We start from the raw sequence: 24,043 nt of genomic DNA, 5'->3' as shown, positions 1-24,043 counted from the left end.
AAGACAGAAGACAGACAGACAGGGGGGAGAGAAAGACAGAAGACAGACAGACAGACAGGGGGGGGAGAGAAAGACAGAAGACAGAAGACAGACAGGGGGAGAAAGACAGAAGACAGACAGACAGAAAGGGGAAGAGAGAAAGACAGAAGACAGACAGACAGACAGGGGGAGAGAAAGACAGAAGACAGACAGACAGGAAAGGGAAGAGAACAGACAGAAGACAGACAGACAGGGGGAGAGAAAGACAGAAGACAGACAGACAGGGGGAGAGAAAGACAGAAGACAGACAGACAGGGGGAGAGAAAGACAGAAGACAGACAGACGGGGGGAGAGAAAGACAGAAGACAGACAGACAGGGGGAGAGAAAGACAGAAGACAAACAGACAGGGGGGGAGAGAAAGACAGAAGACAGACAGACAGGGGGGAGAAAGACAGAAGACAGACAGACAGGTGGGGGGAGAAAGACAGAAGACAGAAGACAGACAGACGGGGGGAGAGACAGACAGAGAGAGAAAGACAGAAGACAGACAGACAGGGGGAGAGAAAGACAGAAGACAGACAGACAGAGAGAAAGACAGGACAGACAGAGAAAGACAGACAGACAGACAGACAGACAGGGGGAGAGAAAGACAGAAGACAGACAGACAGACAGGGGAGAGAAAGACAGAAGACAGACAGACAGGGGGAGAGAAAGACAGACAGACAGACAGACAGGGGGGAGACAAAGACAGAAGACAAGACAGACAGGGGAGAGAAAGACAGAAGACAGACAGACAGACAGGGGGGGAGAGAAAGACAGAAGACAGACAGAGGGGAGAGAAAGACAGAAGACAGACAGACAGGGGGAGAGAAAGACAGAAGACAGACAGACAGGGAGAGAGAAAGACAGAAGACAGACAGACAGGGGCGGGGAGAGAAAGACAGAAGACAGACAGACAGGGGAGAGAAAGACAGAAGACAGACAGACAGGGGGAGAGAAAGACAGAAGACAGACAGACAGGGGAGAGAAAGACAGAAGACAGACAGACAGGGGGGAGAGAAAGACAGAAGACAGACAGACGGGGGGAGAGAAAGACAGAAGACAGACAGACAGGGGGGGGGAGAGAAAGACAGAAGACAGACAGACAGGGGGAGAGAAAGACAGAAGACAGACAGACAGACAGGGGGAGAGAAAGACAGAAGACAGACAGACAGACAGGGGGGAGAGAAAGACAGAAGACAGACAGACAGGGGGGAGAAAGACAGAAGACAGACAGACAGTGGGGAGAGAAAGACAGAAGACAGACAGACAGACAGACGGGGGGAGAGAAAGACAGAAGACAGACAGACAGGGGGAGAGAAAGACAGAAGAGAGAAAGACAGAAGACAGACAGACAGGGGGAGAGAAAGAAGACAGACAGGGAGAGAAAGACAGAAGACAGACAGACAGGGGGAGAAAGACAGAAGACAGACAGACAGACAGGCGGGGAGAGAAAGACAGAAGACAGACAGACAGGGGGAGAGAAAGACAGAAGACAGACAGACAGGGGGGAGAGAAAGACAGAAGACAGACAGACAGGGGGGGGAGAGAAAGACAGAAGACAGACAGACAGGGGGGGAGAGAAAGACAGAAGACAGACAGACAGACAGGGGGAGAGAAAGACAGAAGACAGACAGACAGGGGGGAGAAGACAGAAGACAGACAGACAGACAGACAGGGGGGGGAAAGAGAGAAAGACAGAAGACAGACAGACAGGGGGAGAGAAAGACAGAAGACAGACAGACAGAGGGGGAGAGAAAGACAGAAGACAGACAGACAGGGGGGGAGAAAGAAAGACAGAAGACAGACAGAGAGGGGGAGAGAAAGACAGAAGACAGACAGACAGACAGAAGACAGACAGGGGAGAGAAAGACAGAAGACAGACAGACGGGGGGAGAGAAAGACAGAAGACAGACAGACAGGGGGGAGAGAAAGACAGAAGACAGACAGACAGGGGGAGAGAAAGACAGAAGACAGACAGACAGGGGAGAGAAAGACAGAAGACAGACAGACAGGGGGGAGAGAAAGACAGAAGACAGACAGACAGACAGGGGGAGAGAAAGACAGAAGACAGACAGACAGGGGGGAGAGAAAGACAGACAGACAGACAGACAGGGGAGAGAAAGACAGAAGACAGACAGACAGGGGGAGAGAAAGACAGAAGACAGACAGACAGACAGACAGGGGGAGAAAGACAGAAGACAGACAGACAGACAGGGGGGGAGAGAAAGACAGAAGACAGACAGACAGACAGACAGACAGGGGAGAGAAAGACAGAAGACAGACAGACAGGGGGAGAAAGAAAGAGACAGACAGACAGACAGACAGAAGACAGACAGAGGGGAAAGACAGAAGACAGACAGACAGGGGGAGAGAGACAGACAGACAGACAGACAGAAGACAGAAGACAGAGAGACAGGGGGAGAGAAAGACAGAAGACAGACAGACAGGTGGGGAGAGAAAGACAGAAGACAGACAGACAGGGGAGAAGAAAGACAGAAGACAGACAGACAGGGGAGAGAAAGGGGAGAGAAAGACAGAAGACAGACAGACAAGACAGGGGGAGAGAGAAAGACAGAAGACAGACAGACAGACAGGGGGAGAGAAAGACAGAAGACAGACAGACAGGGGGAGAGAAAGACAGAAGACAGACAGACAGGGGGAGAGAAAGACAGAAGACAGACAGACAGGGGGAGAGAAAGACAGAAGACAGACAGACAGGGGAGAGAAAGACAGAAGACAGACAGACAGACAGGGGGAGAGAAAGACAGAAGACAGACAGACAGGGGGAGAGAAAGACAGAAGACAGACAGACAGGGGGGGGAGAGAAAGACAGAAGACAGACAGACAGGGGGAGAGAAAGACAGAAGAGACAGACAGACAGGGGGGGGAGAGAAAGACAGAAGACAGACAGACAGGGGGAGAGAAAGACAGAAGACAGACAGACAGGGGAGAGAAAGACAGACAGACAGACAGACAGGGGGGGAGAGAGAAAGACAGAAGACAGAAGACAGACAGACAGGGGGAGAGAAAGACAGAAGACAGACAGACAGGGGAGAAAGACACAGAAGACAGACAGACAGGGGGAGAGAAAGACAGAAGACAGACAGACAGGGGGAGAGAAAGACAGAAGACAGACAGACAGGGGGAGAGAAAGACAGAAGACAGACAGACAGACAGGGGGAGAGAAAGACAGAAGACAGACAGACAGACAGGGGGGGAGAGAAAGACAGAAGACAGACAGACAGGGGGAGAGAAAGACAGAAGACAGACAGACAGGGGAGAAAGAGACAGACAGAAGACAGACAGACAGACAGGGGAGAGAAAGACAGAAGACAGACAGACAGACAGGGGAGAGAAAGACAGAAGACAGACAGACAGGGGGAGAGAAAGACAGAAGACAGACAGACAGGGGGGAGAGAAAGACAGACAGAAGACAGACAGACAGAAGACAGACAGACAGACAGAAAGAAGACAGAAGACAGACAGACAGGGGGAGAGAAAGACAGAAGACAGACAGACAGGGGAGAAAGAGAAGACAGACAGACAGACAGACAGAAGGGGAGAGAAAGACAGAAGACAGACAGACAGGGGGAGAGAAAGACAGAAGACAGACAGACAGGGGGAGAGAAAGACAGAAGACAGACAGACAGGGGGGAGAGAAAGACAGAAGACAGACAGACAGGGGGAGAGAAAGACAGAAGACAGACAGACAGGGGAGAGAAAGACAGAAGACAAACAGACAGAGGGGAGAGAGACAGACAGACAGACAGACAGAGACAGGGGGGAGAGAAAGACAGAAGACAGACAGGGGGGGGAGAAAGACAGAAGACAGACAGAAGACAGAAGACAGGGGGAGAGAAAGACAGAAGACAGACAGACAGGGGGAGAAAGACAGAGACAGACAGACAGACAGGGGAGAGAAAGACAGAAGACAGACAGACAAGGGGGAGAGAAAGACAGAAGACAGACAGACAGACAGGGACAGAGAGAAAGACAGACAGACAGACAGACAGACAGGGGGAGAAAGACAGAAGACAGACAGACAGGGGGAGAAAGACAGAAGACAGACAGACAGACAGGGGGAGAAAACAGACAGACAGACAGACAGACAGACAGACAGAAGGAGAGAAAGACAGAAGACAGACAGACAGGGGGGAGAGAAAGACAGAAGACAGACAGACAGGGGGAGAGAAAGACAGACAGACAGACAGACAGACAGGGGGAGAAAGACAGACAGACAGACAGACAGACAGAGGGGAGAGAAAGACAGAGACAGACAGACAGACAGACAGACAGGGGGAGAGAGAAGACAGACAGACAGACAGACAGACAGGGGGAGAGAAAGACAGAAGACAGACAGACAGGGGAGAGAGACAAGACAGACAGACAGACAGACAGACAGACAGGGGGGAGAGAAAGACAGAAGACAGACAGACAGGGGGAGAGAAAGACAGAAGACAGACAGACAGACAGGGGAGAGAAAGACAGACAGACAGACAGACAGGGGAGAGAAAGACAGAAGACAGAAGACAGACAGGGGGAGAGAAAGACAGACAGACAGACAGGTGGGGAGAGAAAGACAGAAGACAGACAGAGAGGGGGAAAAAGACAGAAGACAGACAGACAAGGGGGAGAGAAAGACAGAAGACAGACAGACAGGGGGAGAGAAAGACAGAAGACAGACAGACAGACGGGGGGGAGAGAAAGACAGAAGACAGACAGACAAGGGGGAGAGAAAGACAGAAGACAGACAGACAGGGGGAGAGAAAGACAGAAGACAGACAGACAGGGGGAGAGAAAGACAGAAGACAAACAGACAGGGGGGAGAGAAAGACAGAAGACAGACAGACAGGGCAGGGAGAGAAAGACAGAAGACAGACAGACAGACAGGGGGAGAGAAAGACAGAAGACAGGCAGATAGGGGGAGAGAAAGACAGAAGACAGACAGACAGGTGGGGAGAGAAAGACAGAAGACAGACAGACAGGGAGGGGGAAAGACAGAAGACAAACAGACAGGGGGGAGAGAAAGACAGAAGACAGACAGACGGGGGGGAGAGAAAAGAGAAAGACAGAAGACAGACAGGGGAGAGAAAGACAGAAGACAGACAGACAGGGGGAGAGAAAGACAGAAGACAGACAGACAGGGGGGAGAGAAAGACAGAAGACAGACAGACAGGGAGGGAGAAAGACAGAAAGACAGACAGAAGACAGAAGACAGACAGACAGGGGGAGAGAAAGACAGAAGACAGACAGACAGACAGGGGGAGAAAGACAGAAGACAGACAGACAGGGGGAGAGAAAGACAGAAGACAGACAGAAGACAGAGACAGGGGGAGAGAAAGACAGAAGACAGACAGACAGGGGAGAGAAAGACAGAAGACAGACAGACAGGGGGAGAGAAAGACAGAAGACAGACAGACAGACAGGGAAGAGACAAAAGGGGGGAGAAAGACAGACAGACAGACAGGGGGGAGAGAAAGACAGAAGACAGACAGACAGGGGGAGAGAAAGACAGAAGACAGACAGACAGGGGGAGAGAAAGAAGACAGACAGACAGACAGGGGAAGAAAGACAGAAGACAGACAGACAGGGGGAGAGAAAGACAGAAGACAGACAGACAGGGGAGAGAAAGACAGAAGACAGACAGACAGGGGGAGAGAAAGACAGACAGACAGAAGACAGGGGAGAGAAAGACAGAAGACAGACAGAGGGGGAGAGAAAGACAGAAGACAGACAGACAGACAGACAGACAGGGGGAGAGAAAGACAGAAGACAGACAGACAGACAGGGGGGGAGAGAAAGACAGAAGACAGACAGACAGGGGGAGAGAAAGACAGAAGACAGACAGACATGGGGGAGAAAAAGACAGACAGACAGACAGACAGACAGACAGACAGACAGACAGGGGAGAGAAAGACAGAAGACAGACAGACAGGGGGAGAGAAAGACAGAAGACAGACAGACAGGGGGAGAGAAATACAGACAGACAGACAGACAGGGGAGAGAAAGACAGAAGACAGACAGAGAGGGGGAGAGAAAGACAGACAGACAGACAGACAGACAGGGAGAGAAAGACAGAAACAGACAGAAGACAGACAGACAGACAGGGGGAGAGAAAGACAGAAGACAGACAGACAGGGGGAGAGAAAGACAGAAGACAGACAGACAGACAGACAGACAGACAGACAGACAGACAGACAGACAGACAGACAGACAGACAGACAGGGGAGAGAAAGACAGACAGACAGACAGACAGACAGACAGACAGGGCGGGGAGAGAAAGACAGAAGACAGACAGACAGGGGGAGAGAAAGACAGAAGACAGACAGACAGGGGGGGAGAGAAAGACAGACAGATAGACAGACAGGGGGGACAGACAGACAGACAGACAGGGGGAGAGACAGACAGGGGGAGAGACAGACAGGGGGAGAGAAAGACAGACAGACAGACAGGGGGGGAGAAGGATTGAGAGAAAGAGAGAGAGAGTCTGTACCACTCACCGACACACTGGTTCCATTGATAGTGTTGTAGGTATCCCTGAGGACAGCTACACCGGTACCCTCCCACCAGGTTCTGACAGCCATGTTGACAACGGTGGCTACCATCACACTCATCCATATCTGCCAGGGAAACCACACACACACACAAACAAACACCCACACACACAGCATTACAATAGTTATGTGGCCATACAGTTATCTAACTGTACTGGATAGGTACAAGCAAAAAGGTGAAGTTTCTACCAAATCCCTGTTTATAGTGGAGTTATTGCCATATTGCCTATACCTATCTGATCATTTCAGATCCATATAAAGTGCCTAGGGGTATGGAGTCAGCTGATCCCAAGAGAGGCAGTGATTGGCTGACCTTCACAGCTCTGTCCATTGGGGTCCATTGAGAATCCTCTAGTACACTCGCAGTTGAAGCTGCCTGGGCTGTTCTGACACACACCATTAGAGCCACACAGAGCAGGGTCCGACCCACATTCATTATTATCTACAGAGAGAGAGAGAGACATTCATTACTATCTACAGAAAGAGAGAGAGACATTCATTACTATCTACAGAAAGAGAGAGAGACATTCATTACTATCTACAGAGAGAGAGAGACACTCATTACTATCTACAGAGAGAGAGACACTCATTACTATCTACAGAGAGAGAGACTCATTACTATCTACAGAAAGAGAGAGAGACATTCATTACTATCTACAGAAAGAGAGAGAGACATTCATTACCATCTACAGAGAGAGAGACACTCATTACTATCTACAGAGAGAGAGACATTCATTACTATCTACAGAAAGAGAGAGAGACATTCATTACTATCTACAGAAAGAGAGAGAGACATTCATTACTATCTACAGAGAGAGAGACATTCATTACTATCTACAGAAAGAGAGAGAGACATTCATTACTATCTACAGAAAGAGAGAGAGACATTCATTACTATCTACAGAAAGAGAGAGAGACATTCATTACTATCTACAGAAAGAGAGAGAGACATTCATTACTATCTACAGAGAGAGAGAGACACTCATTACTATCTACAGAGAGAGAGACACTCATTACTATCTACAGAAAGAGAGAGAGACATTCATTACTATCTACAGAAAGAGAGAGACATTCATTACTATCTACAGAAAGAGAGAGAGACACTCATTACTATCTACAGAGAGAGAGAGACACTTATTACTATCTACAGAAAGAGAGAGAGACATTCATTACTATCTACAGAGAGAGAGAGAGACATTCATTACTATCTACAGAAGAGAGAGAGACATTCATTACTATCTACAGAAAGAGAGAGAGACACTCATTACTATCTACAGAGAGAGAGAGAGACATTCATTACTATCTACAGAAAGAGAGAGAGACATTCATTACTATCTACAGAAAGAGAGAGAGACACTCATTACTATCTACAGAAGAGAGAGAGACATTCATTACTATCTACAGAAAGAGAGAGAGACACTCATTACTATCTACAGAGAGAGAGAGACACTCATTACTATCTACAGAAAGAGAGAGAGACATTCATTACTATCTACAGAGAGAGAGAGACATTCATTACTATCTACAGAAAGAGAGAGAGACATTCATTACTATCTACAGAGAGAGAGAGACACTCATTACTATCTACAGAGAGAGAGACATTCATTACTATCTACTAAAGAGAGAGAGACATTCATTACTATCTACAGAAAGAGAGAGAGACATTCATTACTATCTACAGAGAGACACTCATTACTATCTACAGAGAGAGAGACATTCATTACTATCTACAGAAAGAGAGAGAGACATTCATTACTATCTACAGAAAGAGAGAGAGACATTCATTACTATCTACAGAGAGAGAGACATTCATTACTATCTACAGAAAGAGAGAGAGACATTCATTACTATCTACAGAAAGAGACATTCATTACTATCTACAGAAAGAGAGAGAGACATTCATTACTATCTACAGAAAGAGAGAGAGACATTCATTACTATCTACAGAAAGAGAGAGAGACATTCATTACTATCTACAGAGAGAGAGAGACACTCATTACTATCTACAGAGAGAGAGACTCATTACTATCTACAGAAAGAGAGAGAGACATTCATTACTATCTACAGAAAGAGAGAGAGACATTCATTACTATCTACAGAGAGAGAGAGAGACATTCATTACTATCTACAGAAAGAGAGAGAGACATTCATTACTATCTACAGAAAGAGAGAGAGACATTCATTACTATCTACAGAAAGAGAGAGAGACATTCATTACTATCTACAGAAAGAGAGAGAGACATTCATTACTATCTACAGAAAGAGAGAGAGACATTCATTACCATCTACAGAGAGAGAGACACTCATTACTATCTACAGAGAGAGAGAGACATTCATTACTATCTACAGAAAGAGAGAGAGACATTCATTACCATCTACAGAGAGAGAGACACTCATTACTATCTACAGAGAGAGAGAGAGACATTCATTACTATCTACAGAAAGAGAGAGAGACATTCATTACTATCTACAGAGAGAGACACTCATTACTATCTACAGAGAGAGAGACTCATTACTATCTACAGAGAGAGAGACATGCATTACTATCTACAGAGAGAGAGAGTCATTACTATCTACAGAGAGAGACTCATTACTATCTACAGAGAGAGAGACATGCATTACTATCTACAGAGAGAGAGACATTCATTACTATCTACAGAGAGAGAGACACTCATTACTATCTACAGAGAGAGAGACTCATTACTATCTACAGAGAGAGCGAGACATTACTATCTACAGAGAGAGAGAGACATTACTATCTACAGAGAGAGAGAGACATTACTATCTACAGAGAGAGAGAGACATTACTATCTACAGAGAGAGACATTCATTACTATCTACAGAGAGAGACATTACTATCTACAGAGAGAGAGATACATTACTATCTACAGAGAGAGACATTACTATCTACAGAGAGAGAGAGACATTACTATCTACAGAGAGAGAGAGTCTCATTACTATCTACAGAGAGAGAGACATTACTATCTACAGAGAGAGAGAGTCTCATTACTATCTACAGAGAGAGAGACATTACTATCTACAGAGAGAGAGACATTCATTCCTATCTACAGAGAGAGAGACATTCATTACTATCTACAGAGAGAGAGAGAGAGAGACTCATTACTATCTACAGAGAGAGAGAGAGAGAGACTCATTACTATCTACAGAGAGAGAGAGACATTACTATCTACAGAGAGAGAGAGACATTACTATCTACAGAGAGAGAGAGTCTCATTACTATCTACAGAGAGAGAGAGACATTACTATCTGGAAGGAGAGCGGGAGAAGAGAGGAGGAGAGAGGGGAGAGTGGGGGTGAGCGAGAGGTAGAGAGAGAAAGACCATTGGTCAACAACAGACTGTCTGAGTGACTTACCGACTGATTTACTGACTGACTGACTGACTGGGTGCATCTGTTTGACCTTGGCCAGTGCAGGACCAATGGAATGGTCTCAAATATGCAACCTTCACCCACCTTGTTACTCGGGCTAGGTAAAACTAATTCACCACAGACTGACTGGCTGATTGACCAATGGACGGAGGGAGGCTGTCTAGCCACAAAGTCATGGGAGCTGAAGTGCGGAATGGAAAACCCCTGTTGTAACCATGGCAACAGACTGCAAAATTCCACAACAAGTCATTGTTAAGTTGTCATGGCGACAGTTCAGTTGAGCCCAATCTGATGTGTGATAGCAGACGGAGAACATTAAAGAGACTTTTTATGGGGAGAGATGGAAGATAAGTGGCTACATTTGGTTATGTTTGTAAAGCCTAGTCGAGTGGAGGAAGGAGGAGTTTGTGTGTGTGTGTGTGTGTGTGTGTGTTACCTATGCAGGCAGTATGGTGCTGGGTGAAGCCTGGAGGACATTTGCAGGTGAATCCTCCGATGGTGTTCACACACAGGAACTGACAGTTGTGCTGTTTGCTCTGACACTCATCCAGATCTGAGAGGAAGGGAGAGAGAGAGAGAGAGAGAGAGAGAGAGAGGGGGATAGAGAGAGGGGGATAGAGAGAGAGGGGATAGGGAGAGAGGGATAGAGAGAGAGAGAGGGGGATAGAGAGAGCGGGGGATAGAGAGAGGGGGATAGGGAGAGAGGGGGATAGAGAGAGGGGGATAGAGAGAGAGGGATAGAGAGAGAGAGAGAGAGAGAGAGAGAGAGAGGTATAGAAAGAGAGAGGGATAGAGAGAGGGGGATAGAGAGAGAGGCGGATAGAGAGAGAGGGGGATAGAGAGAGGGGGATGGAGCGAGAGAGAGAGAGAGGGATAGAGAGAGAGGGGGATAGAGAGAGGGGGAGAGAGAGAGAGAGGGATAGAGAGAGAGAGGGAATAGAGAGAGGGGGATAGAGAGAGAGAGAGAGAGAGAGAGGGATAGAGAGAGGGGGAAAGAGAGAGAGAGGGGGAAAGAGAGAGAGAGAGGGATAGAGAGAGAGGGGGATAGAGAGAGAGAGAGAGGGATAGAGAGAGAGGGGGAAAGAGAGAGAGGGGGAAAGAGAGAGAGAGAGGGATAGAGAGAGAGGGGGAAAAGAGAGAGAGAGAGAGAGAGAGAGGGATAGAGAGAGAGGGGGATAGAGAGAGAGGGGGAAAGAGAGAGAGAGGGATAGAGAGAGAGAGGGATAGAGAGAGTAAAGGTTAGATTCCAGCTCCACAACTGTATAGAGTTAGTTTCCAGTCCTTCTCCTGTCAGTGACCTGTTGATGAACTGCCACAGAACCAGACCCCGGAAACATGGTGGAAACCAGGCGGACAGTTTGTGCGTGTGTCTGAATGTGTGTGTCTGAGTGTGTTTGTGTGTATGTGTGTCTGAGTGTGTGTGTGTCTGTGCGTGTCTGTGTGCGTGAGCATGTGTAGATACTGCCCAAGGGTGAACATAGCTGTCGCCAAGAGTGGTAATGAGCAATATGGACCAATTATGTTTGTATAAACTCCCCAAACTGACCATACACACTGATAAACACATGACCTACCAGATGCAACAGATCACAATCTCTGCTCACCACATACACGGAAATGCACACACTGTGTGTGTGAGGCTGTCACTGTGACTGTGTGTGTGTCTGTGCATGTCTCACCTCGGCAGCTCTTGCCGTCCTCCTGCAGGATGTATCCTCTGGGACAGGAACAGAGGTAGCTTCCCTCTGTGTTCTTACAGAGGAAGTTACACGGCTTAGGAGCCTGCACACACTCATCCATATCTACACAGGAGAGACACGTTACACTCATCCATATCTACACAGGAGAGACAAGTTACACTCATCCATATCTACACAGGAGAGACACGTTACACTCATCCATATCTACACAGGAGAGACAAGTTACACTCATCCATATCTACACAGGAGAGACAAGTTACACTCATCCATATCTACACAGGAGAGAGAGAAGTTACACTCATCCACATCTAGAGAGGAGAGAGAAGTTACACTCATCCATATCTACACAGGAGAGACAAGTTACACTCATCCATATCTACACAGGAGAGAGAAGTTACACTCATCCATATCTAAAGAGGAGAGAGACAAGTTACGCTCATCCATATCTAGAGAGGAGAGAGAGAAGTTACACTCATCCATATCTACACAGGAGAGAGAAGTTACACTCATCCATATCTAGAGAGGAGAGAGAAGTTACACTCATCCACATCTACACAGGAGAGAGAGAAGTTACACTCATCCACATCTACACAGGAGAGAGAGAAGTTACACTCATCCATATCTACACAGAGAGAGAGAGAAGTTACACTCATCCATATCTACACAGGAGAGAGAGAAGTTACACTCATCCATATCTACACAGGAGATAGAAGTTACACTCATCCATATCTAGAGAGGAGAGAGAGAAGCTACACTCATCCACATCTAGAGGAGAGAGAAGTTACACTCATCCACATCTAGAGAGGAGAGAGAAGTTACACTCATCCATATCTACACAGGAGAGAGAAGTTACACTCATCCACATCTACACAGGAGAGAGAAGTTACACTCATCCACATCTACACAGGAGAGAGACAAGTAACACTCATCCACATCTACACAGGAGAGAGAGAAGTTACACTCATCCACATCTACACAGGAGAGAGAGAAGTTACACTCATCCATATCTACACAGGAAAGAGAGAAGTTACACTCAACCATATCTACATAGGAGAGTGAGAAGTTACACACATCCATATCTACACAGGAGAGAGAGAAGTTACACTCATCCATATCTACACAGGAGAGAGGGAGGAGAAAGCCTGGTCAAAGGTAGTGCACTAAGTAGGAAATAGAGTGTGATTTGGGGCTGGACCTTAGACAGTGTTAGTGTCGTAGTCTTACCCACACACAGGGTGCCAGTGATATCTGTGGTGTACCCAGTTTTACACACACAGCTGTAGGAGCCCAGGCTGTTGACACACTGTCCGTTCACACACAGGTTCCCCATCACACGACACTCATCTATGTCTGAGGGAGAGAGAGTCCTGTCAACTACAACATTATCATAATAAACACACACTTATCAATGTCTTAGGGAGAGAGAGTCCTGTCAACTACAACATTATCATAATAAACACACACTCATATGTCTGAGGGAGAGAGAGTCCTGTCAACTACAACATTATCATAATAAACACACACTCATATGTCTGAGGGAGAGAGAGTCCTGTCAACTACAACATTATCCTAATAAACACACACTTATCAATGTCTTAGGGAGAGAGAGTCCTGTCAACTACAACATTATCATAATAAACACACACTTATCCATGTCTTAGGGAGAGAGAGTCCTGTCAACTACAACATTATCATAATAAACACACACTCATATGTCTGAGGGAGAGAGAGTCCTGTCAACTACAACATTATCATAATAAACACACACTTATCCATGTCTTAGGGAGAGAGAGTCCTGTCAACTACAACATTATCATAATAAACACACACTCATATGTCTGAGGGAGAGAGAGTCCTGTCAACTACAACATTATCCTAATAAACACACACTTATCAATGTCTGAGGGAGAGAGAGTCCTGTCAACTACAACATTATCATAATAAACACACACTCATATGTCTGAGGGAGAGAGAGTCCTGTCAACTACAACATTATCATAATAAACACACACTTATCAATGTCTGAGGGAGAGAGAGTCCTGTCAACTACAACATTATCATAATAAACACACACTCATATGTCTGAGGGAGAGAGAGTCCTGTCAACTACAACATTACCATAATAAACACACACTTATCAATGTCTGAGGGAGAGAGAGTCCTGTCAACTACAACATTATCATAATAAACACACACTCATCTGCATTTGCCTGAGTAGTCCTCAGGTAGATCCCAACCGTCCATAAAGTGGAGGTAGTTTGGTGAGAGCTGAAGACAATGTGATGTCACAGAGCTATTGCCTCGGCTTTAGCTCAGTGGACTAGTGATTGTGTACCATCCATGGTGCAGGGTTGTGTATAGATATGAGTGAGTATTTCTACCTTTGCCGTCTGTTGTGTATCCGGGCCCCAGTGGACACATCTTCTTGTAGTGTGTGGTCCCAGGTAGAGGACACAGCTCACAGTTAGAGCCCCAGCCTCGTCCTCCGTCACAGCAACACTCAGACTTAGTCACACTGTTCCTGCTACTGGACTGCATCTGGCACAGTGTAGTCAACACCTCCGTGAAACACAGTCCCTGGCGGTTATCTAGATGAGAGGGAGAGGGAGAGAGAGAGAGTGAGTGAGAGATAGAGTGAGAGTGTGAGTGAGAGAGATGTAGGGAAAGGGGTGTATTTACCTATACATTCAGTCTGTGTAGGGTTGGCGCTGAAGCCTTGGTCACACCTGCAGCGATAGCTTCCAACCGTGTTCTCACAACGACCGTTCTCACAGATACCTGGCTTAGCAGAGCATTCGTTCAGATCTACACACACACACACACACACACACACACACACACACACACACACACACACACACACACACACACACACACACACACACACACACACACACACACACACACACACACACACACACACACACACACACGGTGAAGATGTAGTGATTAAATCCAGAACAGATCTGCAGGGTAGTCTGCATAAAACTATATCAGATATTGTGAGATGAATGTCAGTTTATTGCAGTAGTTCACCAGATGGACAAATCCCCATGAAGTGTGATGGTTCTAACCTCAACGGAACCCTACATGAACTACAGATCCATTAGCACATGTATTGTTTGCTACTACAAGTAGATGATAGGAATATTGTGTGTGTGTACATTGTATGGGATCATACTCCTCTTTGGTGTCTTGGTAAGTTTGGTGTATATGTGAATTGAATAACCCCATAAAATAGACCAGCCATGAACTGGTGATAAAACCAGAATTGTATGTGTTAGTGTGTGTGTCTTACCTATGCAGCCCTCTCCGTTAGGGGCCCGTGTGTAACCAGGGTTACAGATACACATGTAGGTTCCGATGAGGTTCTTACAGCGCATCCCTCTGCTCTCACAGTCATCCAGCCCATCCTCACACTCATTCTGGTCTGCAGGGGAGGGGAGAGAACACACACCGTGAGTGTGTGTACCATAATGTGTGTGCTTGTATCTGAGTGTGTGTGTGTGAGCATGCGTGAATTTGTGCACAAGTGTGTGTCGAAGCTTGTGTGTGTGTGTGTGCGCGTGTGCATGTGTGTATGTGTGTGACAAAGTGCTTTCCTGGGTAACAGAGGATGTGTGTTTCCAGCCCTCCCAGAGTATATAAAGGTCTGTTTATAATAGTAATGTAAATACCAGCCTATAGTCCACACACTGACATCTTCCTCCTGTCTCCTGTCTGTCTCTGACTCAACACTGGTTCCCTCTCCTCCCCTTGTAAAACCCTTGTTATGCTCTCTCTCTCCCACACAGTGTTTATAAAGTCTTATTCCGATACAGAGAGTTGAGGCAGGGGTGAGGTGGAGACTCCAAGCCTTATGTAAGATGGTAGATAGCTGAAGCCTCATACAGTGACGTCACCGGGGATGAGAAGTAACTGTCACCGCAGAATCCTAAAAGACATTTCTGGTTTAGCTGCACTGTACTGACGACAGACTATGGAATGTTGAATGATTCTCTACATTCCCATAGTCCCTGCTGTACCTACAGTCTCTACAGTCCATTTAGTATCTATAGCAGATTCCAGTCCCTGCTGTACCTACAGTCTCTACAGTCCATTTAGTATCTATAGCAGATTCCAGTCCCTGCTGTACCTACAGTCTCTACAGTCCATTTAGTATCTATAGCAGATTCCAGTCCCTGCTGTACCTACAGTCTCTACAGTCCATTTAGTATCTATAGCAGATTCCAGTCCCTGCTGTACCTACAGTCTCTACAGTCCATTTAGTATCTATAGCAGATTCCAGTCCCTGCTGTACCTAGTCTCTACAGTCCATTTAGTATCTATAGCAGATTCCAGTCCCTGCTGTACCTAGTCTCTACAGTCCATTTAGTATCTATAGCAGATTCCAGTCCCTGCTGTACCTACAGTCTCTACAGTCCATTTAGTATCTATAGCAGATTCCAGTCCCTGCTGTACCTACAGTCTCCACAGTCCATTTAGTATCTATAGCAGATTCCAGTCCCTGCTGTACCTACAGTCTCTACAGTCCATTTAGTATCTATAGAAGACAGTCCATTTAGTATCTATAGTCCATTTAGATTCCAGTCCCTGCTGTACCTACAGTCTCTACAGTCCATTTAGTATCTATAGCAGATTCCAGTCCCTGCTGTACCTACAGTCTCTACAGTCCATTTAGTATCTATAGCAGATTCCAGTCCCTGCTGTACCTAGTCTCTACAGTCCATTTAGTATCTATAGCAGATTCCAGTCCCTGCTGTACCTACAGTCTCTACAGTCCATTTAGTATCTATAGCAGATTCCAGTCCCTGCTGTACCTACAGTCTCCACAGTCCATTTAGTATCTATAGCAGATTCCAGTCCCTGCTGTACCTACAGTCTCTACAGTCCATTTAGTATCTATAGAAGATTCCAGTCCCTGCTGTACCTACAGTCTCTACAGTCCATTTAGTATCTATAGCAGATTCCAGTCCCTGCTGTACCTACAGTCTCTACAGTCCATTTAGTATCTATAGCAGATTCCAGTCCCTGCTGTACCTACAGTCTCTACAGGTCAGACCAAGCTGACTCCACACTCCAAGACTGCTTCCATCACGTGGACTGGGACATGTTTCGTATTGCGTCAGATGGAAATATTGACGAATACGCTGATTCGGTGTGCGAGTTCATTAGAACGTGCGTCGAAGATGTCGTTCCCATAGCAACGATAAAAACATTCCCAAACCAGAAACCGTGGATTGATGGCAGCATTCGCGTGAAACTGAAAGCGCGAACCACTGCTTTTAATCAGGGCAAGGTGTCTGGTAATATGTCCGAATATAAACAATGCAGCTATTCCCTCCGCAAGGCTATTAAACAAGCTAAGCGTCAGTACAGAGACAAAGTGGAATCTCAATTCAATGGCTCAGACACAAGAGGCATGTGGCAGGGTCTACAGTCAATCACGGACTACAAGAAGAAACCCAGCCCAGTCACGGACCAGGATGTCTTGCTCCCAGGCAGACTAAATCACTTTTTGCCCGCTTTGAGGACAATACAGTGCCACTGACACGGCCTGCAACGAAAACATGCGGTCTCTCCTTCACTGCAGCCGAGGTGAGTAAGACATTTAAACGTGTTAACCCTCGCAAGGCTGCAGGCCCAGACGGCATCCCCAGCCGCGCCCTCAGAGCATGCGCAGACCAGCTGGCTGGTGTGTTTACGGACATATTCAATCAATCCCTATACCAGTCTGCTGTTCCCACATGCTTCAAGAGGGCCACCATTGTTCCTGTTCCCAAGAAAGCTAAGGTAAGTGAGCTAAACGACTACCGCCCCGTAGCACTCACTTCCGTCATCATGAAGTGCTTTGAGAGACTAGTCAAGGACCATATCACCTCCACCCTACCTGACACCCTAGACCCACTCCAATTTGCTTACCGCCCAAATAGGTCCACAGACGATGCAATCTCAACCACACTGCACACTGCCCTAACCCACCTGGACAAGAGGAATACCTATGTGAGAATGCTGTTCATCGACTACAGCTCGGCATTCAATACCATAGTACCCTCCAAGCTCGTCATCAAGCTCGGGACCCTGGGTCTCGACCCCGCCCTGTGCAACTGGGTACTGGACTTCCTGACGGGCCGCCCACAGGTGGTGAGGGTAGGCAACAACATCTCCTCCCGCTGATCCTCAACACGGGGGCCCCACAAGGGTGCGTTCTGAGCCCTCTCCTGTACTCCCTGTTCACCCACGACTGCGTGGCCATGCACGCCTCCAACTCAATCATCAAGTTTGCGGACGACACAACAGTGGTAGGCTTGATTACCAACAACGACGAGACGGCCTACAGGGAGGAGGTGAGGGCCCTCGGAGTGTGGTGTCAGGAAAATAACCTCACACTCAACGTCAACAAAACTAAGGAGATGATTGTGGACTTCAGGAAACAGCAGAGGGAACACCCCCTATCCACATCGATGGATCAGTAGTGGAGAGGGTAGCAAGTTTTAAGTTCCTCGGCATACACATCACAGACAAACTGAATTGGTCCACTCACACTGACAGCGTCGTGAAGAAGGCGCAGCAGCGCCTCTTCAACCTCAGGAGGCTGAAGAAATTCGGCTTGTCACCAAAAGCACTCACAAACTTCTACAGATGCACAATCGAGAGCATCCTGGCGGGCTGTATCACCGCCTGGTACGGCAACTGCTCCGCCCTCAACCGTAAGGCTCTCCAGAGGGTAGTGAGGTCTGCACAACGCATCACCGGGGGCAAACTACCTGCCCTCCAGGACACCTACACCACCCGATGTTACAGGAAGGCCATAAAGATCATCAAGGACATCAACCACCCGAACCACTGCCTGTTCACCCCGCTATCATCCAGAAGGCGAGGTCAGTACAGGTGCATCAAAGCTGGGACCGAGAGACTGAAAAACAGCTTCTATCTCAAGGCCATCAGACTGTTAAACAGCAATCACTAACATTGAGTGGCTGCTGCCAACACACTGTCATTGACACTGACCCAACTCCAGCCACTTTAATAATGGGAATTGATGGGAAATGATGTAAATATATCACTAGCCACTTTAAACAATGCTACCTTATATAATGTTACTTACCCTACACTATTCATCTCATATGCATATGTATATACTGTACTCTAGATCATCGACTGCATTCTTATGTCACTAGCCACTTTAACTATGCCACTTTGTTTACTTTGTCTACATACTCATCTCATATGTATATACTGTACTCGATACCATCTACTGTATGCTGCTCTGTACCATCACTCATTCATATATCCTTATGTACATATTCCTTATCCCCTTACACTGTGTATAAGACAGTAGTTTTGGAATTGTTAGTTAGATTACTTGTTGGTTATCACTGCATTGTCGGAACTAGAAGCACAAGCATTTCGCTACACTCGCATTAACATCTGCTAACCATGTGTATGTGACAAATAAAATTTGATATGATTTGATTTGATACACACACACTCAAACTCACACACACGCGGACGATAACATACACACACTCAAACTCACACACGCGGACGATAACATACACACACATAAATGATTTACAGTCCATTTAGTATCTATAGCAGATTCCAGTCCCTGCTGTACCTACAGTCTCCACAGTCCATTTAGTATCTATAGCAGATTCCAGTCCCTGCTGTACCTACAGTCTCTACAGTCCATTTAGTATCTATAGCAGATTCCAGTCCCTGCTGTCCCTACAGTCCATTTAGTATATATTGCAGATTCCAGTCCCTGCTGTACCTACAGTCTCTACAGTCCATTTAGTATCTATAGCAGATTCCAGTCCCTGCTGTACCTACAGTCTCTACAGTCCATTTAGTATCTATAGCAGATTCCAGTCCCTGCTGTACCTAGTCTCTACAGTCCATTTAGTATCTATAGCAGATTCCAGTCCCTGCTGTACCTACAGTCTCCACAGTCCATTTAGTATCTATGGCAGATTCCAGTCCCTGCTGTACCTACAGTCTCTACAGTCCATTTAGTATCTATAGCAGATTCCAGTCCCTGCTGTACCTACAGTCTCTACAGTCCATTTAGTATCTATAGCAGATTCCAGTCCCTGCTGTACCTACAGTCTCCACAGTCCATTTAGTATCTATGGCAGATGCCAGTCCCTGCTGTACCTACAGTCTCTACAGTCCATTTAGTATCTATAGCAGATTCCAGTCCCTGCTGTACCTACAGTCTCTACAGTCCATTTAGTATCTATAGCAGATTCCAGTCCCTGCTGTACCTACAGTCTCTACAGTCCATTTAGTATCTATGGCAGATTCCAGTCCCTGCTGTACCTACAGTCTCTACAGTCCATTTAGTATCTATGGCAGATGCCAGTCCCTGCTGTACCTACAGTCTCTACAGTCCATTTAGTATCTATAGCAGATTCCAGTCCCTGCTGTACCTACAGTCTCTACAGTCCATTTAGTATCTATAGCAGATTCCAGTCCCTGCTGTACCTACAGTCTCTACAGTCCATTTAGTATCTATAGCAGATTCCAGTCCCTGCTGTACCTAGTCTCTACAGTCCATTTAGTATCTATAGCAGATTCCAGTCCCTGCTGTACCTACAGTCTCTACAGTCCATTTAGTATCTATAGCAGATTCCAGTCCCTGCTGTACCTACAGTCTCTACAGTCCATTTAGTATCTATAGCAGATTCCAGTCCCTGCTGTACCTACAGTCTCTACAGTCCATTTAGTATCTATGGCAGATTCCAGTCCCTGCTGTACCTACAGTCTCTACAGTCCATTTAGTATCTATGGCAGATGCCAGTCCCTGCTGTACCTACAGTCTCTACAGTCCATTTAGTATCTATAGCAGATTCCAGTCCCTGCTGTACCTACAGTCTCTACAGTCCATTTAGTATCTATAGCAGATTCCAGTCCCTGCTGTACCTACAGTCTCTACAGTCCATTTAGTATCTATGGCAGATTCCAGTCCCTGCTGTACCTACAGTCTCTACAGTCCATTTAGTATCTATAGCAGATTCCAGTCCCTGCTGTACCTAGTCTCTACAGTCCATTTAGTATCTATAGCAGATTCCAGTCCCTGCTGTACCTACAGTCTCTACAGTCCATTTAGTATCTATAGCAGATTCCAGTCCCTGCTGTACCTACAGTCTCTACAGTCCATTTAGTATCTATAGCAGATTCCAGTCCCTGCTGTACCTACAGTCTCTACAGTCCATTTAGTATCTATAGCAGATTCCAGTCACTGCCATACCTACAGGCCCTAAAGTAAGATATCTATAGTATATTATAAACTGGGTGATTCGAACCCTGAATGCTGATTGGCTGACAGCCATGGTATATCAGACCGTATACCATGGGTATAACTGTCACGCCCTGACCTTAGTTATCTTTGTTTTCTTTATTATTTTGGTTAGGTCAGGGTGTGACAAGGGTGGTTGGTTTAGTTTTTGTATTGTCTAGGTGTTTTGTCCTGTCTAGGGTTTTTTGTATATCTATGGGGTTTTAGTATGTCTAGGTATATGTAGGTCTATGGTGGCCTGAATTGGTTCCCAATCAGAGACAGCTGTTTATTGTTGTCTCTGATTGGGGATCCTATTTAGGTTGCCATTTGCCATTTTGGTTTTGTGGGTTATTGTCTATGTGTAGTTGCCTGTCAGTACGCGTGTATCATAGCGTCTGTGTTGCTTTGTATAGATTGTTCAGAGTTTATTCTTCATTATAAGAAGTATGTATTCTTATCACGCTGCGCATTGGTCTCCTTGTTATGACGAACGTGACAATAACAAACAAATGTTTACTGCTCTAATTACATTGGTAACCAGTTTAAAATAGCAATAGGCGTTGTGCTTAAGAACAGCCCTTAGCCGTGGTACATTGGCCCTATACTACACCCCTTAGGCCTTATTGCATAAATCCAGTCCCTATAGGCCTATAGTAGATTCCAGTCCCTACAGGCCTATAGTAGATATCTATAGCAGATTCCAGTCCCTACGGCCTATAGTAGATATCTATAGTAGATTCCAGTCCCTACAGGCCTATAGTAGATATCTATAGCAGATTCCAGTCCCTACGGCCTATAGTAGATATCTACAGCAGATTCCAGTCCCTACGGCCTATAGTAGATATCTACAGCAGATTCCAGTCCCTACGGCCTATAGTAGATATCTATAGCAGATTCCAGTCCCTACAGGCCTATAGTAGATATCTATAGCAGATTCCAGTCCCTACAGGCCTATAGTAGATATCTATAGCAGATTCCAGTCCCTACAGACCTATAGTAGATATCTATAGCAGATTCCAGTCCCTACAGACCTATAGTAGATATCTATAGCAGATTCCAGTCCCTACAGACCTATAGTAGATATCTATAGCAGATTCCAGTCCCTACAGACCTATAGTAGATATCTATAGCAGATTCCAGTCCCTACAGACCTATAGTAGATATCTATAGCAGATTCCAGTCCCTACGGCCTATAGTAGATATCTATAGCAGATTCCAGTCCCTACAGCCTATAGTAGATATCTATAGCAGATTCCAGTCCCTACAGCCTATAGTAGATATCTATAGCAGATTCCAGTCCCTACAGACCTATAGTAGATATCTATAGCAGATTCCAGTCCCTACAGACCTATAGTAGATATCTATAGCAGATTCCAGTCCCTACAGACCTATAGTAGATATCTATAGCAGATTCCAGTCCCTACAGACCTATAGTAGATATCTATAGCAGATTCCAGTCCCTACAGACCTATAGTAGATATCTATAGCAGATTCCAGTCCCTACAGACCTATAGTAGATATCTATAGCAGATTCCAGTCCCTACAGGCCTATAGTAGATATCTATAGCAGATTCCAGTCCCTACAGACCTATAGTAGATATCTATAGCAGATTCCAGTCCCTACAGACCTATAGTAGATATCTATAGCAGATTCCAGTCCCTACAGACCTATAGTAGATATCTATAGCAGATTCCAGTCCCTACAGACCTATAGTAGATATCTATAGCAGATTCCAGTCCCTACAGGCCTATAGTAGATATCTATAGCAGATTCCAGTCCCTACAGGCCTATAGTAGATATCTATAGCAGATTCCAGTCCCTACAGCCTATAGTAGATATCTATAGCAGATTCCAGTCCCTACAGGCCTATAGTAGATATCTATAGCAGATTCCAGTCCCTACAGGCCTATAGTAGATATCTAGCAGATTCCAGCCTATAGTAGATATCTATAGCAGATTCCAGTCCCTACAGACCTATAGTAGATATCTATAGCAGATTCCAGTCCCTACAGGCCTATAGTAGATATCTATAGCAGATTCCAGTCCCTACAGGCCTATAGTAGATATCTATAGCAGATTCCAGTCCCTACAGGCCTATAGTAGATATCTATAGCAGATTCCAGTCCCTACAGCCTATAGTAGATATCTATAGCAGATTCCAGTCCCTACAGGCCTATAGTAGATATCTATAGCAGATTCCAGTCCCTACAGGCCTATAGTAGATATCTATGGCAGATTCCAGTCCCTACAGCCTATAGTAGATATCTATAGCAGATTCCAGTCCCTACAGGCCTATAGTAGATATCTATAGCAGATTCCAGTCCCTACAGGCCTATAGTAGATATCTATAGCAGATTCCAATCCCTACAGACCTATAGTAGATATCTATAGCAGATTCCAGTCCCTACAGGCCTATAGTAGATATCTATAGCAGATTCCAGTCCCTACAGGCCTATAGTAGATATCTATAGCAGATTCCAGTCCCTACTGGCCTATAGTAGATATCTATAGCAGATTCCAGTCCCTACAGGCCTATAGTAGACATCTATAGCAGATTCCAGTCCCTACAGCCTATAGTAGATATCTATAGCAGATTCCAGTCCCTACTGGCCTATAGTAGATATCTATAGCAGATTCCAGTCCCTGCGTTAGCTTTACCTCTGCACATCCTCTTGTCCTCTCGCAGCACGTAGCCTGTTGGACATTTACACTCGTAGGAACCAATCACGTTCACGCAGCGGAACGCACACAGCAAAAGATTCTGGGAACACTCATTCACATCTGGAGACGAGGGGGGGGGGGTGGAGAGTGAAAGAGTGAGGGAGAGAGAGAGGAGGGGGGTGAGGGAGAAGATAAGAGAAAGGTCAGGTTGTGGGGAAAAACAGAAATGTATATTATAGTGTGCTAGTATGCTATATAGGGTTCTTCCTAGTATGCTACATAGGGTTCTTCCTAGTATGCTACATAGGGTTCTTCCTAGTATGCTACATAGGGTTCTTCCTAGTATGCTACATAGGGTTCTTCCTAGTATGCTACATAGGGTTCTTCCTAGTATGCTACATAGGGTTCTTCCTAGTATGCTAGAAAGTG

General features: G+C 46.0%; 1 protein-coding gene across 3 annotated transcripts in view; it reads right to left on the bottom strand.

Moving 5' to 3' along the window:
• fbn1 (fibrillin 1) overlaps positions 1-24,043 on the bottom strand; it is a 183,306-nt gene that overhangs the window by 9,237 nt on the left and 150,026 nt on the right. For 2 of the 3 annotated variants that reach the window (XM_065012132.1, XM_065012131.1), the window contains exons 55-63: positions 23,612-23,734; positions 14,965-15,096; positions 14,346-14,471; positions 14,048-14,254; positions 12,891-13,016; positions 11,646-11,768; positions 10,403-10,519; positions 6,890-7,018; positions 6,523-6,642 (exon numbers count right to left, since the gene is read on the bottom strand). In XM_065012132.1, the coding sequence (XP_064868204.1) occupies positions 6,523-6,642; positions 6,890-7,018; positions 10,403-10,519; positions 11,646-11,768; positions 12,891-13,016; positions 14,048-14,254; positions 14,346-14,471; positions 14,965-15,096; positions 23,612-23,734 (1,203 nt within the window). Of the gene's footprint in view, positions 1-6,522; positions 6,643-6,889; positions 7,019-10,402; positions 10,520-11,645; positions 11,769-12,506; positions 12,782-12,890; positions 13,017-14,047; positions 14,255-14,345; positions 14,472-14,964; positions 15,097-23,611; positions 23,735-24,043 lie in introns of those variants that run through there. The other variant, XM_065012133.1, reaches the window with a different exon arrangement.

Source organism: Oncorhynchus nerka, linkage group LG27 (assembly GCF_034236695.1).
Source record: "Oncorhynchus nerka isolate Pitt River linkage group LG27, Oner_Uvic_2.0, whole genome shotgun sequence".
Classification (NCBI taxonomy): Eukaryota; Metazoa; Chordata; class Actinopteri; order Salmoniformes; family Salmonidae; genus Oncorhynchus; species Oncorhynchus nerka.
This window is presented reverse-complemented; position numbering and strand designations above follow the sequence as displayed.